This window comes from Opisthocomus hoazin, chromosome 27 (assembly GCF_030867145.1).
Source record: "Opisthocomus hoazin isolate bOpiHoa1 chromosome 27, bOpiHoa1.hap1, whole genome shotgun sequence".
NCBI classification, from domain to species: domain Eukaryota; kingdom Metazoa; phylum Chordata; class Aves; order Opisthocomiformes; family Opisthocomidae; genus Opisthocomus; species Opisthocomus hoazin.
In genome coordinates this window covers 1256157-1277589 of record NC_134440.1, presented here as the reverse complement: position 1 = coordinate 1277589, position 21433 = coordinate 1256157, and the positions used below count along the sequence as shown (strand labels likewise).

Here is a 21433-nt window from a genome sequence, read left to right as displayed (position 1 = left end):
GATGGGGTGGGATGGGATGGGGTGGGATGGGGTGGGATGGGGTGGGGTGGGATGGGATGGGATGGGATGGGATGGGATGGGATGGGATGGGATGGGGTGGGACGGGATGGGATGGGATGGGGTGGGACGGGATGGGGTGGGATGGGGTGGGACAGGATGGGATGGGATGGATGGGATGGGATGGGATGGGGTAGGATGGGGTGGGATGGGGTAGGATGGGATGGGATGGGGTGGGGTGGGATGGGGTGGGATGGGGTGGGATGGGATGGGGTGGGATGCGGTGGGATGGGATGGGATGGATGGGATGGGATGGGGTGGGGTGGGATGGGATGGGGTGGGATGGGATGGGATGGGGTGGATGGGATGGGATGGGATGGGATGGGATGGGATGGGGTGGGATGGGGTGGGATGGGGTGGATGGGATGGGATGGGATGGGATGGGATGGGATGGGATGGGATGGGATGGGGTGGGATGGGGTGGGATGGGGTGGGGTGGGATGGGATGGGATGGGATGGGATGGGGTGGGACGGGATGGGATGGGATGGGGTGGGACGGGATGGGGTGGGATGGGGTGGGACAGGATGGGATGGGATGGATGGGATGGGATGGGATGGGATGGGGTAGGATGGGGTGGGATGGGGTAGGATGGGATGGGATGGGATGAGCTGGGGTGGGATGGGGTGGGGTGGGATGGGGTGGGATGGGGTGGGATGGGATGGATGGAATGGGATGGGATGGGATGGGATGGGATGGGATGGGATGGGGTGGGATGGGATGGGATGGGGTGGGATGGGGTGGAATGGGATGGGGTGGGGAGGCTGGGGAGCCCCACCCCAGTGGGAAGGCAGCTCCAGCGCTGCTGGGGATGCTCCTTGGGGTAGCAGCACCTGGATGCAGATCCTGGCTCCTCTGGGCAGGGCCTGGTCCTGAGTGGGGGCTGGCGCTTCCCTCCTGCACCCCCTGCTCCATCCCCCCCAGCCCAGGAGAAGCCGGGGGTCTGGCTGGGGACCAGAGCACGAAGGGGAGCAGTGGGACGGCCAGCGAGGAGGTCGTGGTGGGGCAGAGGAGGGACAGGAGAGGGGAAAGCTGGGACATGCCAGCGCTCCGTGAGACGGGCAGCAGCCGCCCGGGCAGTGCGGGGCGAAGGATCGGCCCCAGTCCGTGCTCCCGGGCTCAGCTGCCCACCAGGAGATTAAAGGGGGCTGAAACCCCCCAGCTCCCTGGGCAGGTGGGTCTGGGGGGCGGGTTTGGTCTCCCCATCTTGTCCCTGGGGCAGTACGAGGGTGGGCAGAGGCTGGTGGGGGGTGACGGTCCCCGGGACTCCTGCTTGTCCCAGAGCCGGGGGCTGTCACCCCCCCATCGGGGGGGAGCAGGGTGGGTAGAGAGAAGGTGGACAGACAGCGGCCTGGGACCGAGGTTTTATTGAGGAAGGCAAACGGCTGCTGCAAGCGGCCGAGCGAGGAGCTGGGGGGTCTTGCCCAGCGTGGGGGGCCGCGTCTCCCCCCGCCGAGAGGCAGAGCCGGGCGCCTGCCCTGCCCTGGGTCGAGGGCCCCGAGCATCAGCTCCCCACCCCCACGCAGCTGGGGGCAGCTGGGGGTCCTGGCCCTCTGCTCCCCTGCCGGGTGCTGCCAGACAGCCCAGATGCCCCGGCCCCTCTCCCCGCAGCCCACCCGCCCCGGGACCCCCTCCCAGCGCTGCCTAGGGCTCTGGCTGCCCCTTCCGGTGCCCCTGCACGGTGCGGTGCACCCAGTCGATGTAGTTGGAGATCTTGGTGTAGATGTCAGGGTACCGGCGGTCCCCACATCTCTCCCCAGAGAACGAGACGATGCCATAAACCTTTTCCTTGAAGACCAGGGGTCCCCCGGAGTCACCCTGCGAAGCAGAGGGGTGGGGGGGAGCCTGGCGGGTCCCCTGGCGGGGGCGGCTGGGGCAGGGGCCGGGTGGCACTCACGGTGCAGACGCCCTGCAGCGTGGCGTTGCGGCTGGCCCCGCACAGCATGTTGGGCGAGACCTTGCCCCTCCACAGCGTGCGGCAGATGCCTCGCTTGACGATGGTGGTGGGGGTCTCCATCAGCTCGGTGGGCTGGTCGCCGTAGCTGGAGGTGTCCCCCCAGCCCAGCACGTAGCAGACGGTGCCGGGCTTCAGGTCGATGTGCGGCGAGGGCAGGCGGATCCGCTTCACGTACTCGTTCAGCGTGGCCGACCGGTTCAGCTGGGTGGGGAGCCGGGGGCGCGGGCGGCTTCGCTCCCCAGCAGCTCCTGCCTGGGGGCCCCGACCCCCCGCACCCCACCACACACCCGCCCCAGCTCCCTGCCCACTGGGACACCCCCAGCCCTGCCGTCCCCGCTTCAGGGGCTGGGACCCCCTGCCAGCCCCCGCTCACTGGTCCCAGTCTGCTCTGGGGACTGGTGGCCAGGGACTGCCAGACCAGCTGGGGTCAGGGCAGCCCCGGCAGCCCCGCACCCCATGGGGCCGTCCCGCTTCTCTGGGGGGGCACTGACCCCAAGCGCCAGTGCGGGCACTTGTGGGACACCCCCGCACCCCATGGGGCATGGGGCATCCCCTCCCTCCTGCACCCCGTGGGGCATGAGCACCCCACCCCCCCCCTCACCCCACCGGGGTTGGGGCACCCCCCTTCCTCCCGCACCCCACGGGGCGTGGGGCAGCCCCCCGCACCCCACCACGGGGCACCCCGCTGCCGGCCCGCGGGACTCACGCGGAGCAGGCGGACGTCGTTGTCCACGGAGCGTGGGTTGTAGCGCGGGTGGGCGAGGGACTCGGCGACGCTGAAGACCTGCTGGGACGGCTCGGGGTCCTGCAGCCGGTGGGCGCCCAGCACCACGCGCACCGAGGGGCTGTGCCTGCGCAGAGGGGCCCTGAGCCGGGGGCAGCCGCCGAGCGGGAGACGGGGGCTGGCAGGGTGGGCTCGAGGGGGGCACGGGTGGGCGCGAGGGGGGGGTTGCTCCAGGACTGCGTAACCCCCGGGGCTGGGGGATCGGTTTGAGGGGGCCGCAGCGTGCCCCGGGGGTCCGGGAGCGGGTGCCCTGCGTGGGCGCGTGGCTCACCTGGGGATGAGGCAGTGGGCGGCCGTCATCACCCACCTGGGCCACACCAGGAAGCCCCCGCAGACGTGCTGCCCGTCCATCTGGATGGAGGCGATGAAGGGCCGGGAGTGGGGTGCCACTGCCTTCCCCCCGATGATCCGGCTGCCATGGGTGCCTGGGGGGGGGGGTGGGGCAGTCACCAGCTGCCGGGGGGCCCAGGCACAGCACTCGCCTGGGTTGGTCCCGCTCGGGGCCGCACGTCCCGAGCACCCCAGCAGCACCCGCGGGTGCCGGGGAGCGGCCGAGCACCGGCTCTGGCTGAGGAGCGCTGACCGTGGCAGGGCAAAGCCCCCCTGCGCCATGGCGCTCGGGCCCGGGGTCTTCCTCTTGCCCCCCGGCCATGGGGACCAGCCCCGCAGCCCCCCAGGCCCCCTCTTGGCCCCCGGCCGAGGGGACCAGCCCCGCAGCCCCCCAGGCCCCCTCTTGCCCCCCGGCCATGGGGACCAGCCCCGCAGCCCCCCAAGCCCCCGCTCTCCCGTTACCTGCCGGGGCCAGCGCCGGGAGCAGGACGAAGCCCCCCAGGCTGAGGATGAGGACCCCCGCCGCGAGCATGGTGGCACAGAGCAGGCCACCGCCACCTCCTCTGGGACCACGCCGGGGTGGGGGTGCTTAAATAACGGGGGGCTGGGGCTGTGCCCGGGGGCCGGCCGGTATCGCCCTCCCGCTTCCTCCCCTCGGGTGCTGCTGCCTTGTGCAACTGCTGCGGGCGGGGGGCACGGGCAGCGGGAACAGGGGCTGGGGGTGGGGGACAGGGGGCAGGGGGGCTCCCCAGCCCCGTCCCGGCTCGCCTCGTGCTCTGAGCTCGTCGGGGTGAACCCCCCCCTGCTCCCGGCAGCGGGGTGGGAGCGCAGGACCCCCGGCAGCGTCCCCCGGGCTGGCCGGCCTGGCTGCCGTGGGTCGCGTGTGGGTGCGGGGACCCCACCGTCCTGCGGCCCCTCCGGAGACCACCCGGCTCTGGGACGGTGCTGCGGGGCGGGGGCGGGCACGACGCTGCCCTGGGCTGCCCCCCCCCGGGGCGCGAGAAGGGCTGCGGGGTCTGCGGGGTGGGGGTACGGGGTGGGGGTGTGGGGGTACCGGGGTGGGGTGACGGGGTGGGGGTCTACGGGGTGGGGTGACGGGACCCCTCTGCCGGGGTGGGGTGACGGGGGCCCCTCTGCCGGGGCGACCCTCGCCGCAGAGCCGGGCGTGCGGGGGCCAGCGGGGGCCCCGGCAGCGGGGAGATTTCCCAACGGAGCCGCGTGTCCGTTTGCCCGCGACCGCGGCGTTGGGAAACGGGGGAGCAGCGCGGGGGGACGCGCAGCCCGGGGTCCCCCTTCTCCACCCGCCCCCCGGTGCCCCCGCCAGCGCCAGGGGCTGCGTCCCGGGGACGGGGGGACCCGTCCTGCCCGCGCTGCCCGGGGCGAGGGGCCGGCAGCGCCCGCAGCCCCCCCAGCCCGCCCCGCTCGGGCACCCGCAGCCGGGACCCGCTCTGGGGACCCCCCCCCGCGCCCCAGGAGCAGCCGCAGCCCCGAGGCCGGGTGAGGGGCGGTGGCGGGGGATCCCGCATCCCCGGCGGGGGGGGGCGGCGGCAGTGGCGGAGGGGGCCCGCAGCCCCGGGCGGGGGGGGGCGGCGGCAGTGGCGGGGGGGGCCCGCAGCCCCGGGCGGGGGGGGGCGGCGGCAGTGGCGGGGGGGCCCGCAGCCCCGGGCGGGGGGGGGCGGCGGCAGTGGCGGGCCGCGCCCGGCAGACGGAGCTGTGCGGGGGGCGGGGGCACCGGCGCGGCCCCGCCATCCCTGCGCATCCCGCAGCCCCGAGGCCGGGGATGCCGCCGCCCGCCGGGCCCTGACGCCGGGACGCCGGCCCCCGCCGGCTCCGCACCGCTCCCGCACCGCTCCGCCGCACCCCGCCCGGCCCCGCCGCCGCCCAGCCCGCCCGCGCCATGGAGTGAGTACCGACCCGGGCGCGCCGCCGCCGCGGGACCCCCGCACCGGGCCGCGGACCCCCGCCGCCGGCTGAGCTCCGCAGCACCGGGGGGGGTGGGGGTGGGGGTGGGGTGGCCCCCCGGGTGCCGGGGCTCGGGACCCCAAAACCGGGGGCTCGCATCCCCCCGATGCCGGGGTTTAGGACCCCAATTCCGGGGCCCGGCGCCCCCCGACGCGGCCCAGCAGGTGCTGCCCCCCCCCCGGCCTCCCCCCCCGCCGTGGGGTGCGGGGTGCAGCGGCGGAGGCCCCGGAGCGGGGATGGGGGGGCCGAGCCTGCGCCGGGAGCGGTGCGGGAAGCGGGGGGGGGGGGCGGGAAGGGCGTTTATTTTCGTGTTTTGAACCTGTTGTTGCTGCTGCCTGTGGCGGGGGGGGGTGGGTGGCTGCGAGCCGCGGACCCCTCCCTGCGACCCCCCCCAGCCCCCCGAGGGCCCCGGCGGCAGCGGGGGGGTCCTGGGGGCCGGGTCCCCGCTCTTATCCTTTGTGTGCTGCGGCGGGGCCCTGCCCGGCGGGGCGGGGGGCTGGGCGGGGGGCTGCGCGGGTGGCCGGGGGCAGGAGGGCGCAGGAGGGGTCATGGGGGGCTGGCTGCTGGGGACCATCCTGCCCGCGCACTGGTTTTACCCCTCGGAGGCACCCACAGCTCCCGCCCGCGGCGAGCCGGTGCGGGGGGCACGGGGCTGGGTGCCCGCTCAGCGCCGGGTGCCAGCGTCCGCGCCGGGCTGGCCCTGCCTCGCCCGGGCCTGGCCCCCCACCCGCAGCTCCAGTCCCCCCCACGGCGAGCCGGAGTCCCCCCAGCATTTCCTGGCCTTGGCACTGGGGTCTCCCACCCGGCCGGGGGTCAGCGACGCTCCGCTCCCCGCGGGCCCCTCGCCTCGCACCCCTGTACCGGCCGCCTGCCCACGGGGTGCCGGGCGCTCAACAGGTCCTGCCCGCACCGGCTGCCGCCGCCCGGGAGCTGCGGGCGCCGCGAGGGACGGGCGCTGGTTTCGGGGGTCGGGGGGGGTCTCGGGCTGGCTCAGGGCTGAGGGCAGCGCGGGAGGCACTGGAGGGGCCTGGGGACGTTTTGGGGGCCGGGGGAGCGCGGCGGCTCCCGCTGCTGCCAGGGGCCGGAGGCTTTGCGGTGCGAGAGCTCGCCGAGGCGGGTCGGCGGCTTTGGGCAGCCCCTCGGCGCGTCGGCCCCTTCGGAAAGCGCCTCTTCGGGAGGGAGAACGCGCGCGTGGTTTGCCGAAAAGCAGCGATGGAAGGGGCAGAAGCGAGGGGTGCGATGCGCCCTGGGGAGGGGCCCGGGGGGGGGGCTGCAGGGACCGGGCGCGGGGTCTTCCCCGAGGTGGAGGCGTCGAGGGCTGGGGTTGAAGCGGGGGACGGTGCCGGGCAGGATGGCGGCTCCTGCCCCCGCCCTCCACGCGCTGCCCCCCACCCCACTCCGCGCTCCCCTGAGCTCCTGCGGCAGCCGAGGCTCCGGACAGGCCCTTCCGGCGCGGGGGCTTCGCTCCCACCAGCTCCGGACGCTGCGCCCGCCGATGGCTCCTCCGTTGGAGTGGAACCCTGCGAGTGACCCGTGGCGGGGGCTCGCCCACCCGGCTGCGGGAGCAGCGCCGTCCCCGCGGCCCCGTCTGCGGGGCGCAGCCGGGAAGCCAAACAGGGCGCGCGTGGCTGCTGCGTGGGCAGCGTTGGAGCAGCCCCTGCGGCCGCGCAGCCGGCTGCGGCGCTTCGGGAGGGGCTCGAATCAACGTGCAGAAGTCGTCGGTGGTCACAACGCCCGAACGTGCTCCCCGGGGTGGGTCTGGGTTTAGGGGGGACCTGCAGCTCCGGTGCCCCTGCCCGGGGTCTCGCCGGGTCAGTGCTCCCCGCTCTGATCCAGAGCCTGGTCTGGGGCCGGAGGTCTGGGAGAGCCCCGGGGCGGGTGGGACCCGGCAAGGTGCTCCCCGACGTCGGCCAGGCTCTGCGGCCGGTGACGGGCGCTGGGGACCGCGCCGCTGGCCTGGCTTTGGCTCCTGCTTTGCTGTGGCACTGGCAGTGGCTGGAGGGGGGTCCTGCCCGGGGGGGTTGGCTGAAAGCTTCCAGCTCTTGCAAAGGTTGTGCTGGTCCCCCCGGGGCTGCTCGCCTGCCCTCTGCGCCCGCTGATGCTCTGCAGCAGCTGGGATTTTGCGTCTCCACGCCTGGCTGCTCTGGTTGTCTCAGCAGATCGCTGCTCTCCGCTCCGGGTCTGGGGGTCCTCGGAGAGGGGCTCGCCTGGTCCTGCGCTCCCAGCCCTGGTCTGAAGCAGCGGCTGCTCCCAGGGAGAGGAGGGAGGTTTCTGCCCGAGGAATAACCTGGGAGCGCTTTGGAAGGGGCTCGGGACCCTGCTCTCCGCCTGTGAAACCCAACTGCGCTCCCCGGGCTGGGCCGTCGCTGGCTGCCGGCGGCTGCGGGACCTGGACGGGTCGGTCGGTCCCTGTCCCTGTGCGCAGCCGCGGGGACGGCACCGGGGACGGCACCGTCGCCCTTCCCAGCTCTCCGGAGGAAGCTGTGAAGCTCCGCCACTGACAGCCACACGACAGCAGCCCGGCCCTGCTCGGGGCAGGCGGATCTTGGGGCTCAGAGTTTGGCCACCGCCGTGGGACGGGGCCTCTCGGCCGGGGCAGGAGCCGGAGCAGGTTTCCTGGGAAGCTGCCGGAGTCGGCGTTCCTGCTTCCTGGCCAGGAGCAGCCGCTCTCCCCGGGCAGGGTCGGGGGTTCGCGCCATCGGTGCCGTGCCGGCGCTCGGCCGGGCTGTGGCCGGGGTCCGTCTCCGGCAGCGAGGAAGGGCCAGGAGCGGAGCCGGGGGCTGATGCGCGCGGCCAGAGCTCGGGGCTGGAGGCAGAGGCGGGTGCCGGAGCCCGGTTTCCCGAGCCGGTCTTTGCTCCATCCGGAGGCGAGCGAGGCCCCAGGCCCCAGACGGAAGCCGCTCTCGGGGCGAGGACGAGCCCTGCGGCCGCCCCAGAGGAGGGAGAGGAGCCGGGCGGACGCTGCCCTGGCCGGGCGGCTGCTGGTGGAGCGCGGCTGGCGAGGACCGGGCTCCCCGCGGTGCCCCTGCCCGCGCTCCGGGCAGGAGCCGCGTTCCTGCCGGCTCCCTGCAGCCTCGCGTGTGCTCGTCTTGGTGGGAGAGCCGCGCTGCCTCGCGCCAACGGGAACCGGGGGCCAAGGGACGCGGCCGGGGCCACCCCGGGGTGGCTGGGAGCCGGGCGCTGCGTCCCGGGCCGGCGCTGGGGCTGGCGATGCTCCCCGGCCCCGCTCCCATTCATAACTGGTGGGGAGTTTCCCGGTGGAGCCTTGCTCCTCGGGCTGGAAGGGGCTGGAGCCCGAGTGCTTGGAGGGCACTCGAGCCGTTGTTTGAGAGATCTGTAATTTTCCAATCAAACTCCCTCCCCAAGCCTCTCTTCATCAAATATTCATGGGATCCATTTTCTCCCGGCACTCCCAGCCCACGTCTCAGCCTGAAGAATCAATCAGGCAGCTCTGCTTGCTCTGATGCTTCGGGCGTTTTCGGGGGCCTGGGGCTGCCTTCTCCTCCTCCCGCCTGCCCCCCCCTCGCGCGGTCCCCGTCCCCTCCCGGGGCAGCGGCGCGGGATGGGGCTGCGCAGGCAGCGGGAGCGCGGGCAGGCATGGCCGACGCACCCCGCTCTGGGGAGGGGGCAGGAGCAGCCCCCGTCGCCGGGACCCGAGCGGGCGGCTCGGACCCCGTGCCCAGCTGCCACGCGCTCGGCTCCTCGCCCGCCCGCCCGCCCGTCCAGCCGCCGGACGCCGATGTCTGCGCCTTCGCGGCGACGCGTGCCGGCCCCCGGGCTGCTGCGGCCCCCTGCCCTCCGCGCCCGCCGCCCGCGAGGGCGTTGGGGCCGAGGGCTCCGTGGCGGAGGCTTTGCCGGCTCTCCGCAGGCGCGCTCCCCGCGGCAGCGTCGCTCGGGCCCGGCCGCGGGGCCCGGCTCTTGGCACGGCAGCGGTGGTGTGAAGCGGCCCCGGTCCCTCGACTGCCGCTCACACGGGCTCTGGGCCCGCACCGGAGCCGTCTCCCTGGGGTGATGGGTGGCCGGGGTGGGGGTCCGGGGCTCGGTGCCCCCGTGCAGGGTGGGGAGGGAGCGGAGGAGCGGCTCGAGGGGGCTCCTCGCGCGTTGGGATGAGCTAATGGGAAAAACCAGAGGAAGGCAAATAAACATTATTGTTCCCTGCCAGGCGGGAGGAGACAAAAGGTCACGGGCGTCCCTGGTGATGGCCGGGAACGGCAGCATCAGCGGGGCCGGAAAGAGCCGGAGAGCCAAGGGAGAGCGCGCGGGCGCGGGGCACGGGGGTGCTGACATGCGTGTGTGCTGACATGCGTGTTGCTGACACGCGTGTGCGGGCCCGGCCGTGTGCCCAGGGACTGCGGCCCCGGCAGGTCGGCATTCCCGGGGCTTTTCCCTCACGCCGTCGGCTTCAGCTCCGGCCTGTGGCCCGTGGCTCCTGGGGGGCTCAGTGCCCGGGGGTCTCGGTGCCCGGGGTGTTCGGTGCCCGGGGGGGTCGGTGCCCGGGGGATCGGTGCCTGGGGGTCTCGGTTCCCGGGGGGCTCAGGTGCCTGGGGCTCGGTGCCCGGGGGTCTCGGTGCCCAGGGATCTCGGTGCCCAGGGGGTTTGGTGCCCGGGGGGGGTCAGTGCCTGGGGGGCCGGTGCCTGGGGGTCTCGGTTCCCGAGGGGCTCAGGTGCCTGGGGCTCGGTGCCCGGGGGTCTCGGTGCTCAGCGATCTCGGTGCCTGGGGGGTTCGGTGCCCAGGGGGTCAGTACCCGGGGGGTCGGTGCCTGGGGGTCTCGGTGCCCGGGGGGCTCAGGTGCCTGGGGCTCGGTGCCCGGGAGGGGTCGGTGCCTGGGGGGTCGGTGCCCGGGGGGCTCGGTGCCCGGGGGGTCGGTTCCCGGGGGGGGTCGGTTCCCGGGGGTCGCCTTCCCGTCCCTCCCCCAGCCCCCAGGATGGAGCCGGAGCCGGCGCTGGCGCGGCCGCAGCTCCCGGGGGGCTCGGGGTCGCTCGGGGGGGGCTGCGCGGCCGGTCCCGGGGAGCCGCTCCCCCAGCCCCGGGGGGCCCAGCCCGGGGGGGGCCCCCGCTCCGTCCGCCCGCGCCGCGCGGCCCCCGCCCTCGGCTCGCGCCGTTGCCATGGAGCCGTTGCCAGGGAACCGTTGCCAGGGAACCGCCTCGGCGCAGCCGTCGGTCCCCGGGGCGGGGGGCTGCGGGGCGGGGGCTGCGGGGCCCGGGGGCTGCGGGGCTGGAGGTCTGCGGGACCGGGGGCTGCGGGGCTGCAGGGCAGGGGGCTGCGGGGCCCGGGGGCTGCGGGACCGGGGAGCAGGGAGCCAGGGCAGTAGCTGGGGCTGGGGTGCGCAGGCTGCTGGGGCGGGGGTCCCGCGCCTGGGGGGGTGCAGCGAGGGGCATCCAGCCCGTTTCGCGTCTCTCCCTGGGCCTGGAAGCTTCCTGGCGTCCAACCCGGGAATGCGGGGACTGTGGCGGAGAGTGGAAAATAAAGGGGATGGAGGAGGGGGAGCGCGGCGCCGAACGCTCCAGGGATGCGGTGAAAGTTTGGATCCTTCGAACGGGGCGAGATCCGGGAGGGGAGCAGGCCCCGGTCCAAAGCCTCCCGAGCTCGGGGTGCCGAGAACCGGGCTCAGGGGGGCCCCTGCCCCCGGCACAGGGAGGTGCGGGGGCGAGGGGCAGCCCCGGCTCCGTGGGGCTGGAGCCGGCCGGGGCAGCCCTGGCGCGGGGCACGGGGGGGCCGGGTGGTCCCTGCAGCGTCCGCAGAGAGCGGCCCCGGCTGCCCCGCGTCCCCCCTGGAGCTGATCTGGGGGCGAGAGGGGAGGGGTCACCCCTGGGGGGGCCGGAGCCCGGAGCAGGGCGTAGGGCCGTGGTGCGGGTGCTGCTCCCGACACCCACTCCGTGTTCCCCCCACCAGGGCCCTGCGTGCCCACAGCCGCCCGCCCGCGTGCTGGGGGTGTCTCGTGGGGGCCCCGCAGCTCCGTCACCGTCCCTGTCACAGCTCCGTCACCGTCCTTGTCACAGCTCCATCACCATCCCTGTCACAGCTCCGTCACCGTCCTTGTCCCAGCGCCGTCTCCGAGCCCTACAGCCGCTTGCCGTCTGTCTTTCCAGAGAAGGAAGGCGAGACCCCGGGCACGGGGCTGGGGAGGGGGTTTCCCTCGGGAAGCCCACCGTCCCCGGCCCCTCTCCCTGTGAGGGAAGGGCTGTCGCTGTGGGGGGGTTTGCGGGTGCCACTGGTGCTGGGGACAGCTGGGCAGGGAGCAGGGTCGGCCCCCTGCCACCCTGCCGTCCCAGTGCCGGGTGCTGCCGCTGTCGGACCCCGCACAGCCGGGGTCGCGGGTAGGGGAGGACGGGCAGCTCTGCGCAGCTCTTGGTCGATCGCTGGCTTCGAGGGGACGCGGGCGGGGGGTCCTCCCGGCCTGGCAGAGCCCCCTTGGTTTGCCGCGCAGCCCAGCTCTCGCGTGGGCACGTGCTGTCCCCGCCGGTGGAGGACTCGTGCGAGGGCACACGCGTGTGCAAGGGGGCACGTGCGGCTCCGGGAAGCGAGCGGCAGCGATCCGTCGCCTGACGGTACCTCCGCGCTCCCGCCCCAATTACCGGCACAGCTGAGCCCTTCGTTAGCACCGCCTGGCAGGCGGCCCACCGCTCCCCAGACCCGGGCAGACCCCCCCCCCAGCCCCGCTCCGCAGCCCCCAGCCCGCACCTGCTGCTCCATGGCGTGGCGGGGCTTGCCGGGCCCCGGGGGGCTGCACTGCAACGCCGGGGGGGGCTGCACCGCAGCCCTCGCTCCGCTGGGATGCGGGAGGGCGGGCGTGTGGCTGGGGGGGCTGGGGACCCCCTCCGCGCTGCACCCATGGGTGGCACGGCGGCTGCCACCGGCTGCGTCCCCGGGCACGGCCGCCGCGGGTCACAGGGGCCGGGAGCGCGAGCCCCGGCTGGGGCGAAGCCGGTCGCGATGTGTGCGTCTGCGCGTGTCCGTGCGTCTGCATGTGTCCGTGTGTCCGCGTGTGTCCATGTACCCATGCACGTGTGTCCGTGTGTCTGTGCATGTGTGTCCGTGTGTCCATGCACATGTGCCTGTGCGCGCCGCCCGGGAAGGTCACTGCCCGGGAAAGGTGTCAGCAGCCAGGAATCGGGCTTGGAATGGGGAGTGTGAGCCAGGCTGGGCCGCGGGGACAGCGGGGCCGGCCCGCTCCAGCCTCTCCGTGGTCACCGTCCCCATCGGTGCCATGGCCGCTGCGGGTCCGGCCGCACCGGGTCACCCCCGGGGCTGGGCACGGGGACTCGGGGGGCACGGGGCGCCCGGAGGAGCCATGCGGGCAAGCAGCTGGTGGCTGGGGGTGGCGAGGGGACGGGGGACGCAGCCGGCGGAAGCGAAGAGCTCAGGCTTTGTCCGTGCACCGCGTCCGGTTCGCCGGTGCCACGATGTCCCCATTCACCCCTGCCCACGCCTCGCCGCCGCGCGCGGCCCCGCGCTCACGGCTGCTCTCTGCTCTCTTGCAGGGTCGTGGAGGCCAGCACCCTTCAGCAGGAGAGGCTGCAGGCCATCGCCGTGAGTGCCCTGCGCCCGACCGCGGGCCGGCAGCGCCCCGTCCCCGTGCCATCGTGGCAGACACCGGCGGGGAGGAGGGGGCCGGTGCGGGGCTGCGCCGGTGCCGTGCGGCCGCTTTCCAGCACCTTCCCCCGGCCCCAAGCAGGGCTGGGGGCAGAGACCCCCCGCGAGCGCTCAGCCCAGGCTGGGGGCCTCCGGGAGCCCACCCAGGACCCTCGGGAGCCCATGCCGGGCGTCCTGCCCTGCGGCAGCTCCTCCCGGGACGTGGCACAGCCTGGGCGCAGGATCCGGCAGGGCTCGGCTCTGCGCTGCTGGGACGGGGACAGAGCGAGCCACGGGCGGCTGGGAGTTGTAATTAATGGAGCAACGCCTTGATGAGCCCCAAGTCAGGGAAACGAGTGGTGGTTCCCCCTCGCCCTTCCCCAGGGAAGGGCTGAGGACCGTGCAGGATCTGGCCCTGCCTGCTGCGAGCAGTAGTGTAATCACTTAGTGAGCAGCTGGGGCCGCGCTGGGCAGCCCCTCCCCGGCACGGAGCGGGGCACTGCGCTGGGTTTAGACCCCGTCGCTGCCCCGTGGCCGCTGCCCTGCCCGCCATGGCTGTCGGCCCGTCTCCGCTGCACAAAGGGCAGATTGTTCCGGGCCAGAGCAGAAAGCAGCGGGTGATGCTGCCGGGGCCGGGGCTGACGCTGCTGAATCGGTCTGGAGCGGCCGCAGAGGCGCGGCGAGGGGGGGGCTGGGGGAGGCTGCTGGGGCTGGTTCCCCCCGCGCTGGCCAGCCCGCTCGGTGGGGCCGGGCGAGGGCACGGTGACATTCTGAGGCGGTGAACAGACTCTAGGCTCTGCACCCTCCGTGCCTCAGTTTCCCCCAGCGAGGGCAGGGACGTGGCGCAGGGCTGGGGGCTGTCCCCAAGACCAGTCGTGCAGCCATGGGAGCCCCGGGTCCCCATGTCGGACGCCCTGGGAGCCCCTGGCCCCCTGCTCCCCCTGCTCCGGGGGTGCTGTCCTGGCTGGGAGGGAGGTGCCCCCGCCCCGGCAGTGCCCCCTCCCCGCGCAGACCCCGGCTCTGCCGCTCTCGCCCCTCCAGGAGAAGCGGAAACGTCAGACGGAGATCGAGAACAAACGGCGGCAGCTCGAGGATGACAGGCGGCAGCTGCAGCATCTCAAGGTGAGGGTCCCCGGGACCCCCGGGCTGCCTCTGCACCAGGGGCGGGCCGGGGACCCCCCGGCTGCGGGGTGCCAGGACCATGACCCCCCCTCTGCTCCCCAGTCCAAGGCTCTGCGGGAGAGATGGCTGCTGGAGGGGGCCCCGGCCTCCGCCTCCGAGGAGGACGAGGCCATGAAGAAGCAGATGCAGGAGGATGAGGTGAAGACCAAGGAGCTGGAGGAAACCATCCAGAGGTAACAGGGACAGCGTGGGGCCGGGGTGTCGGGGTGCGTTCGGGGGGCACCTGGGTCCCTCCAGAGACCGCCCCCCAGCCTTCTCTGCCCTCGGAGATGGGAGGCTGAGATGCAGCTCGGCCCTGGGTGCTGGGCATGAGGCACACTGCCGTGCCGCCACGCTTGCTGGGGTTCAGCCACGGCCCTGCTCGGCGGAGAGCGTCCGCTCTGGAGCCCGGAGCTGCTGGAGCTGCCTCCATGGCGCTGCCGGGGCTGCCAGCGCCGCGCTCGCCATGGCCCCTCCGGCTGGGGTCGGCATTTGGCCGGGGGCTGCGGCTGGTCCCGGAGCCCGCCCGACCCCGCAGCCCCTCTGAGCACGGACACCCCCGCCGCGCTCTGCCCGGGGCTGCAGCACAGGGTGGGAGCCGTGGGGCTGGGGGCAGGGGTTGGGTGGGGGGCTGGGGTTCCCTGGGGGGCTGCTGGGTGTCCAGCACCCGTGATTGCAGCGGCAGGGAAACGGGGGGCTGGTTCCCCGTGGCCGTCTGTCCCCAGTGCGGTGGCTCAGCCCCTGGGGAAGGGGCAGGGTGGGAGCTTGCGGGGGGAGAAGCCTCAGCCCCTGCCCAGCCCCCCCGTGCCTGGGCTGCCGAGCGTGGGGGCCGGTGCGGAGGGGTCCGGGCAGCCCAGCAGCCCCCACAAGAATGCCATCAGTCACGGCGCTGCCGCTCATTGCCGAGCATCCGTGCAGAGAGGGGTCAGGCACGAAGGGGCCTTTGTGTCTGTCTAATGGCGCGGTGCGTTCCTGCGCCGGCGCCTCGCGCGTTCAGGGGGCTCTGCCGGGGCGTGCGGCCGCCTCATTACACGGACGTGAATCCGCGGGGACCCCCCGAGCTCCGCCGCGTCCCGGAGGGGCCCTGCTGCGGCTCGGTGGCTGGGAACGGGCGGTCACAGAATCACAGAATCACAGAATCACAGAATAGTAGGGGTTGGAAGGGCCCTCTGTGGGTCCCCCAGCCCAACCCCCTGCCCAAGCAGGGTCACCCAGAGCAGGGGGCACAGCACCGCGTCCAGGCGGGTCTTGAATATCTCCAGAGAAGGAGACTCCACAGCCTCCCTGGGCAGCCTGTTCCAGGGCTCCGTCACCCTCAGAGGGAAGAAGTTCTTCCTCATGTTCAGACGGAACTTCCTGTGCCTCAGTTTGTGCCCATTGCCCCTTGTCCTGTCACTGGGCACCACTGGAAAGAGCTTGGCCCCATCCTCCTGACCCCCACCCTTCAGAAGCACCAAGAGGCTTCGGGCGATGTCTGGGAGCCGAACGTGGCGGAGCCGCCTTGGCTGGTGCCACCGAGCGAGGGCACGGCCGCGGCGTGCGGGGCTCGGCTGCGGCTGCACAGGGACGCCCGGAGCTGGGGTCCCCTGCGGGGTCAGCCCCTGCCCCCTGCCCGCCACCGCTTCCTTCCGCCGGGTGCGGCCGAGCCGGTCGGCGGAGCGGCTGCCCCGGCTGCGGAGCGGCCGCAGGGCCGGGGCCGTCGTCCTGAGCATCGCTCGCCTGGAGAGGGCTGGAGGCGCGTGGCCGGCGGGCGCCCGCGTTGGGGGCAGTGGTGGCACCCCTGGGTGCAGCCCCTGCGTTTGTGCCAGCACCCACACGCTTCTGCCCTGCAAAGAGACGGTGACGGCCGTCCCAGAGGTCGGTCGGTCCGTCTGTCCCGCGCCAGCCCGGGGGCTGCTTTGTGCCTCCCCTCTCCCCTGCGCCGTGTCGCTGCGCTCCCCCGGCTGCTGCGTCCGCCGGCACCGTGGCTCCCGCGGCCTCAGCCCCGGCTCGTCCGCAGGCTGGAGAAGGAGCTGGAGACGCTGGAGAACGGCAGCTCCGGGGCGTCCACCAAGGAGGACCTGGCGGCTGTGGCCAAGGAGGAGAAGGCCGAGGCCATCGCCAACCCGCAGAAGGTGGGCACGGCCGCACTGCGCGGCAGGGTGCCTGCGGGGGGGCGAAGGGGGAGAGGGGGTGCCTGGGGGTCGGCGCTTGCTCACCCCCCCGGACCGGAGCCGGTTCTCGCTGCCGGTGTGGAGCAGGGGGCTGCCGGGGTGCCAGCGCAGGGGTGGGCTGGTGGCACTGGCGGAGGGGCTGAGCGCGTGGAGCTGCTGCCAGCGGCTGGGGGCTGCGCCGGGACACGGGCACGGCCGTGCCGGGCGGATTGGCCACCCCACGCATCCCCGTCACCCTCAGAGCCCCCACCCTGCCTGTGCCCTGCCAGTGGGCCCGGGCTGGGGGTCCCTTGCCCCGGTGGGGACGGGTGCGTGGGCAGTGGGTGCGCGGATGGTGGGTGCGTGGTGTCTCGTGGCAGCTCCTAACCTCTCCCTTCTGCTTTGCAGAGTCCCCTGGGCACAGTCAAGGGTAGGTGATCCCCGCCTCGGCCGCGGCTCCCACTCCTGGGGGGCAGCGCCCGCCGCCCCCTCCCGCTGCCCCGGTGCTGGGGCTGGATGGTGGGGGGAGCCGGGCAGCCCCATCCCGTGTCCCCGTCCCCTCCCAGGCAGCGGTGCCCCATGACGAGGGGCCCGTTCCAGGTGCCAGCGTGGGGGGACACGCCGCCCTCCCCGGGGTCGGTCCCACGGGTGGCCGTTTGGCTCAGGCGGTCGCCTCTGCTCTCTGTCCCCAGCCGAGAAGAAGGTCTCCAGCAGCCCCATGAAGGCGGTGGAAGGCACCGACATGATGAAGGCAGGTAGGTGCCCGTTCCCCGGGAGCAGCGCTCCTTCCCGCTGCCCTTGGCTCGCCGCCCGCCCCGCAGCCCCGCCGCCGCTGCCTCGCCGCCGCCGCTCCCACCGCTCGATGGCTTTCCAAGCCCAAGGCAGGGAACGGCGTTTATTTGCAATCAGAGGGTTTGGTTTTGCTTCCACCGCGCGGCTGGTTCATGGCTCAGGGCCCCCCTCGCCCCCCCACTCCGTGTCTCTGCTCTGGGGCCATCCTTTGCCTCTCGCTCTGTTTGCGGCTTCTCGTAGCGCGGAGGAGCGGAGCGTCGGCTGCCGGCATGGCTGACGCCGCGTCGGCGCTCGTGGCCCCGCAGCCGGCTGCCGGCGGGGAGCCTGGAGGGGCACGCGGGGCCGAGCTGCCCACGCCGGGGGTCCGGCTCTGCTGCCGGAGAGGTTTGCTCCGGAATGGGGGGATGGCTCGGACCGGGCTGCGCCGCCAGCGCTGGGCAGAGCCCGTCTCGGGCAAAGCAGCACCCGGCCGAGGGCACCCTGCTGCCGCGGGGACTGACCGGGAGCTGGAGGAGAGGTGCTGAGGATCGCCCGTCCCCGGGGCGGGGGGGCTGCCCCCACGCCAGCACCCTCGGCGTGACGCCGCGTCCCACGACCACGAGCCCCAGCCCCCGCGGGCAGCACCGCGCACCGGCCGGACAGACGGACGTGGCACCGCCTGCCACGCTGCCTGCGGGACCTGGCCGGGCCCAGCGCGGGGGACGCAGACGCCGGGGGAGGTCAGGGGATGCCAGCAGCGCCCGGATGGCCCGCGGGCCCCGGTAGGGCGGCTGCGCCCGGGATGTCGCCCTGCCTCTGCCATTCGCCTCTCCTTGCTGCCGCCTCCTGCCTCGCTAACGCCGCTGAGCACCGCGCCGCACAGCACCGCACCGCACCGCACCGCACCGCTGCCGCCACGCGCCTGCCCGCCGCCGGCCACCGAGCAGGGGCTGGGGAGGGCCGGGGCCGCCGTAACGCGCGCTGTCCTCTTTGTGTCCCAGCCATGTACTCGGTGGAGATCACGGTGGAGAAGGACAGAGTGACTGGGGAGACCAAGGTCCTGTCCAGCACCACCCTGCTCCCCCAGAACCACTGTCTGCAGGGGGTCAAGGTGTACGAGGACGAGCTGAAAGGTACGGCCCGGCCCGCACCGCTCGCAGGCGTCAGGAGCAAAGGGCAGGGAGCGAGGGAGCGGCTGCCCCAGCATCCCGGCAGGCGCCAGGGCTAGGAAGGGATGGGGCCGCTCCCGGCCGTCCTCACCAGCCCCGTGGAGGAGATGACGCAGGGCAACCCCTCGCCGGCCCCAGCGCTGTGCCGCAGCCAGCCCGGCGTGGGACCCGTCCCAGCGACGCGGTGCGGACGGTCCCGACGGGCCGGCCCTGCTCTGCACGTTGCAACCCTGTGCTGCTGGAGAGTGGCAAAGAGGAGCTGCCGTGTCCAAGACGATGCCGAGGGACGGCTGTGCTGGCGGTGAGGATCGGCCCAGAGCCAGGCGCCTTGCTGGGGCTGCGGCTGCGGAACAGAGCCTGGGCTCTGCGGACTGACCGCCTCGCCAAGGACACTGCGCGGCAGCCGGACCCGCTCAGCACCCTCCCCGTGGCCAACCGTGCCTGGCCTGTTGTCGTCCGTCTCTCCATCGACTGCCTCGTCAGGCTGTTGCGCTGATCATCGCATGATGCCCCGGGTCAACTGGAAAATGCGATGAGCCGAGGCCGCTCTCGCCGTGACGCACGTCTGCGGCCTCCAGCGCTGCCAGCAGCTGTGCCGAGCACGCCGGCGGCGTGGGAGCCCTGTCCGCTCCTGGACAGGGGGACCGGGTGCCACGGGCAGCGGGGCTTGGAATCACGGAATGGTTTGGGTTGGAAGGGACCTTAAAGATCATCTGGTCCCAACCCCCTGCCACGGGCAGGGACCCTTCCCCCAGCCCAGGGTGCTCCCAGCCCCGTCCAGCCCGGCCTTGAGCACTGCCAGGGAGGGGGCAGCCTGGGCCAGGGCCTCGCCACCCCCAGTGAAGAATTTCTTCCTTAGATCTGATCCAAATCTCCCCTCTTTCAGCTTGAAGCCGTCCCCCCTTGTCCCGTCACTCCCTGCACTGATCTGCCGCCGAGCGCCGTGTCGGCCGCGGCCGAGCCGGGCAGCAGCCGGGCACCGTCCCAGCGCCGCGGGCGCGTCCGGCGTGGCGGGCTGTCGGCGGGCTGGCAGACGGCCGCGGCTCCCGCCGGGCTCGCCGGCTCTGAGCCTCTCGAGGTGCCAAGGGCCGGGAATGGCTCCTCGCGTTGTCCCTTTGTTTCGGCCTCGCTGTCTGCTGCGGTGACAGCGCTGGGGGTGCAGCGGCAGCTCTGGCCAAGGAGGGGTCGAGGTGCTGCTGGGGGGTCCCGGCCGAGGCGCCGGCCCTCTGGGGAGGGGACGGTGCCGCTCCCTGGCCGCGCGGGAGCTGGGTCCGAGCAGGTCGTGCCAGCAGGAGCTCTCCCAGGTGGGCTTGTGCCGCCGGCCGAGCCCCCCTCACGCTCCTCCTCTTGTCCCCGCAGTGGTGCACGCGGTGAGCGCCGAGGACGGGGCCCTGCAGAACGGCGCCCACACCGCTCAGCTCCTCCGAGGTCGACGAGCTCCTGCACAAGGCAGACGAGGCCACCCTGAGCGAAGCCGCCGGGCGCGAGGCCGCGGCCAGGGCGGGCGAGGGGGTCGGCAGCGCCCCGGGCAGCCAGAAGCCGACGCCGCGGCGGGAGATCACGGGGATGCAGGCCAAGCCGCGGGAAAGCACCGTGGTGCTGCCGCCGGGCGAGGGGATGGAGCCGAGCCGGGAGCAGCCCGTCACCATGATCTTCATGGGCTACCAGAACGTGGAGGACGAGGACGAGACCAAGAAGGTGCTGGGGCTGGAGGGCACCATCAAGGCCGAGCTGGTGGTGATCGAGGACGCCGAGAGCAAGCCGGAGGCAGCGCGCAAGGACCACGCACCGCCCAACGGCACCGCGCTGGAGCCGGCGGCCGCCGCGCCGCCGGGAGACGGAGACGAGGGCCCGGGCGGGCAGAAACCGGGCGCCAACGCCACGGAGGCCAAGGAGGCCGAGCAGGAGACGGACGCGAAGAAGCAGCGCTGCAAGTGCTGCACGGTGATGTGAGCCACGCCGGCCCCGCGCCGGAGCAGGCAGCCCCCGCCGAGCCCCCTCCGCCCCGGCCCCCGCTAGCCAGGCCCACCGCCCCGGCACGCCGGGCTGCCTCCCCCGCCGGACACGGACCCTCTTGCCGGGGAGATCCAGCGCGGCACCCGCGAAGCCGCAGCAGGCAGCAGCAAACCGCGGCCGCGGCACCCCTCGCCCCGTCTGCCTGACGCCCACCCTGCGCCGCACCCCACCACCGCTGCCCGTGATATTTATTAGAGACACCTTTGCCCCACGGCGCCTGCTCGCCGCCAACACCGGAGCCTTTTCCTTCACCGGAAACTTCCCACGCGCTGCCGGAGGACGGAGCCGGCCGGGCTGGGGGATCGGAGGACGCGGCCGTGTCCGTAGATGACTCCCGGGGAGCCGGCGGTCGGTGGGACCCCTGCTTGGCCCAGCCTGCGGCAGGCACGGAGCCAGCCCCGTGCCAGCCCCTCTCCCTGCACCTCCATCATCCCCTTCTCCTGCGGGGAAGGTCCTGGGCCGTCTCCCCCCCGGTTGCCCGCGGATGTCCCATTTCGTCCTGCACCCTCGTCCCTGCGTCCCCAGGGTCCCGGAGCCGTGAGCTTCTCCGGGACAGAGCGTGTCTGGGCGAGGGAAGGGCAGCCGGGGCTGGGGGCTGCAGCCTCAGCTCCCCCAGGCTGGCGGGCAGCCCAGTTCACCCTGGCACCCGGTGGCACTGGGAGCTGCCGGGGGGGTCCAACGTCCCACAGACGGCGTCCCCAAGACGCCGTGTCCATGCCGGGACTGCGAGCAGCCTTCCCCGCTCCCCCAGCCCGCGCCCCAGCCCTTCAGCGGGGATTTCACCACCAGCACCAGCGTTTCCTCCCCACTGAGACCCACTGGGGCAGGCGAGGAGGGCGGGGGGGGGTCCCACAGGGGCACCCGTGGGTGCTGAGCACTGCCCAAACCTGGATGCTCCCGCTGCCGCAGCTGACGTGGCGTGGGCGTTGGGCACGCGGCTGCCGCTGAGCCCACCTGGCGGGCGGGGGGCACGGCCCTGCCTGCCCCAGCATGGGGGCTGCTGCCGGGGGTCCCATCTCCTGCCATCACTGTCCCAAACGCGCCGGGGCTCAGAGCCCGGGTGCCAGCACCGCACCGGACCGAGCCAGTGGGTCCGTGCGGCCGGGCGAGGCCCGGGGGTCCGCTGAGCCCCCCGCAAAGTGCGTGCGGAGCAGCCCTGGCGCTGCCCAGCCCGCAGGGACACGGGTGCCAGAGCACCCAGGGACAGGGCTCGGCCCCCAGGACTTCGCTCCCCCCTGTCCCCTCGTGTGAGCAGTGACCCCCCCCCCCCGACCCCAGCTGGGTTGCCCCCCAGTTACCGCCCCAGCTGCAGGTCCCCCCGCTGTGGTCTGCGGGGCCAGGGGAGGGGTTGCGGGGGGCTCGTGGTGCTGCCGTGCCAGCCCTCCCGGGGGGGAGGGGGCCGGGGCCGGCACCTCGAGGGGGGGCAGAGGGGGTCCTGCCCCCGCCCCCGCAGACGGGGATCGCCGGAGCCCGTGGCTGCGGTGCGGGATCGGGCTGGGTCCCCGCCGGAGCTGCCCCGCACC

The 21433-nt window shown here is 74.2% G+C and overlaps 2 protein-coding genes across 2 annotated transcripts; one reads left to right on the top strand and one right to left on the bottom strand.

Moving 5' to 3' along the window:
- Nucleotides 1-1699: 1699 nt before the first annotated feature.
- PRSS57 (serine protease 57) lies at nucleotides 1700-5025 on the bottom strand. Its single transcript, XM_075443934.1, has 6 exons — nucleotides 4595-5025; nucleotides 3589-3689; nucleotides 3068-3221; nucleotides 2719-2863; nucleotides 1953-2213; nucleotides 1700-1873 (listed from the first exon to the last, which is right to left on the bottom strand). Exons 1-6 carry the CDS (start codon nucleotides 5023-5025, stop codon nucleotides 1700-1702), a joined length of 1266 nt encoding a protein of 421 aa, XP_075300049.1.
- PALM (paralemmin) lies at nucleotides 4872-19935 on the top strand. Its single transcript, XM_075444235.1, is given in 10 exon segments — nucleotides 4872-5028; nucleotides 12571-12619; nucleotides 13703-13783; nucleotides 13886-14016; nucleotides 15822-15936; nucleotides 16363-16384; nucleotides 16647-16709; nucleotides 17727-17858; nucleotides 19254-19303; nucleotides 19305-19935. Coding segments are annotated over 10 exon segments (1191 nt in total). The 5' UTR covers nucleotides 4872-5023; the 3' UTR covers nucleotides 19848-19935.
- Nucleotides 19936-21433: the final 1498 nt, after the last annotated feature.

Excerpts from the sequence above, each read along its gene's own strand:
- PRSS57 (XM_075443934.1), bottom strand. The coding sequence starts at position 5,025 with ATGGCGCGGGCGGGCTGGGCGGCGGCGGGGCCGGGCGGGGTGCGGCGG. Across the intron at positions 3,690-4,594 it reads GGGCTGCGGCTGCTCCTGGG|AGGAGGTGGCGGTGGCCTGC; the intron begins GCGCGGGGGGGG and ends GCGTGGTCCCAG. Across the intron at positions 2,214-2,718 it reads ACGACGTCCGCCTGCTCCGC|CTGAACCGGTCGGCCACGCT; the intron begins GTGAGTCCCGCG and ends CTCCCCACCCAG.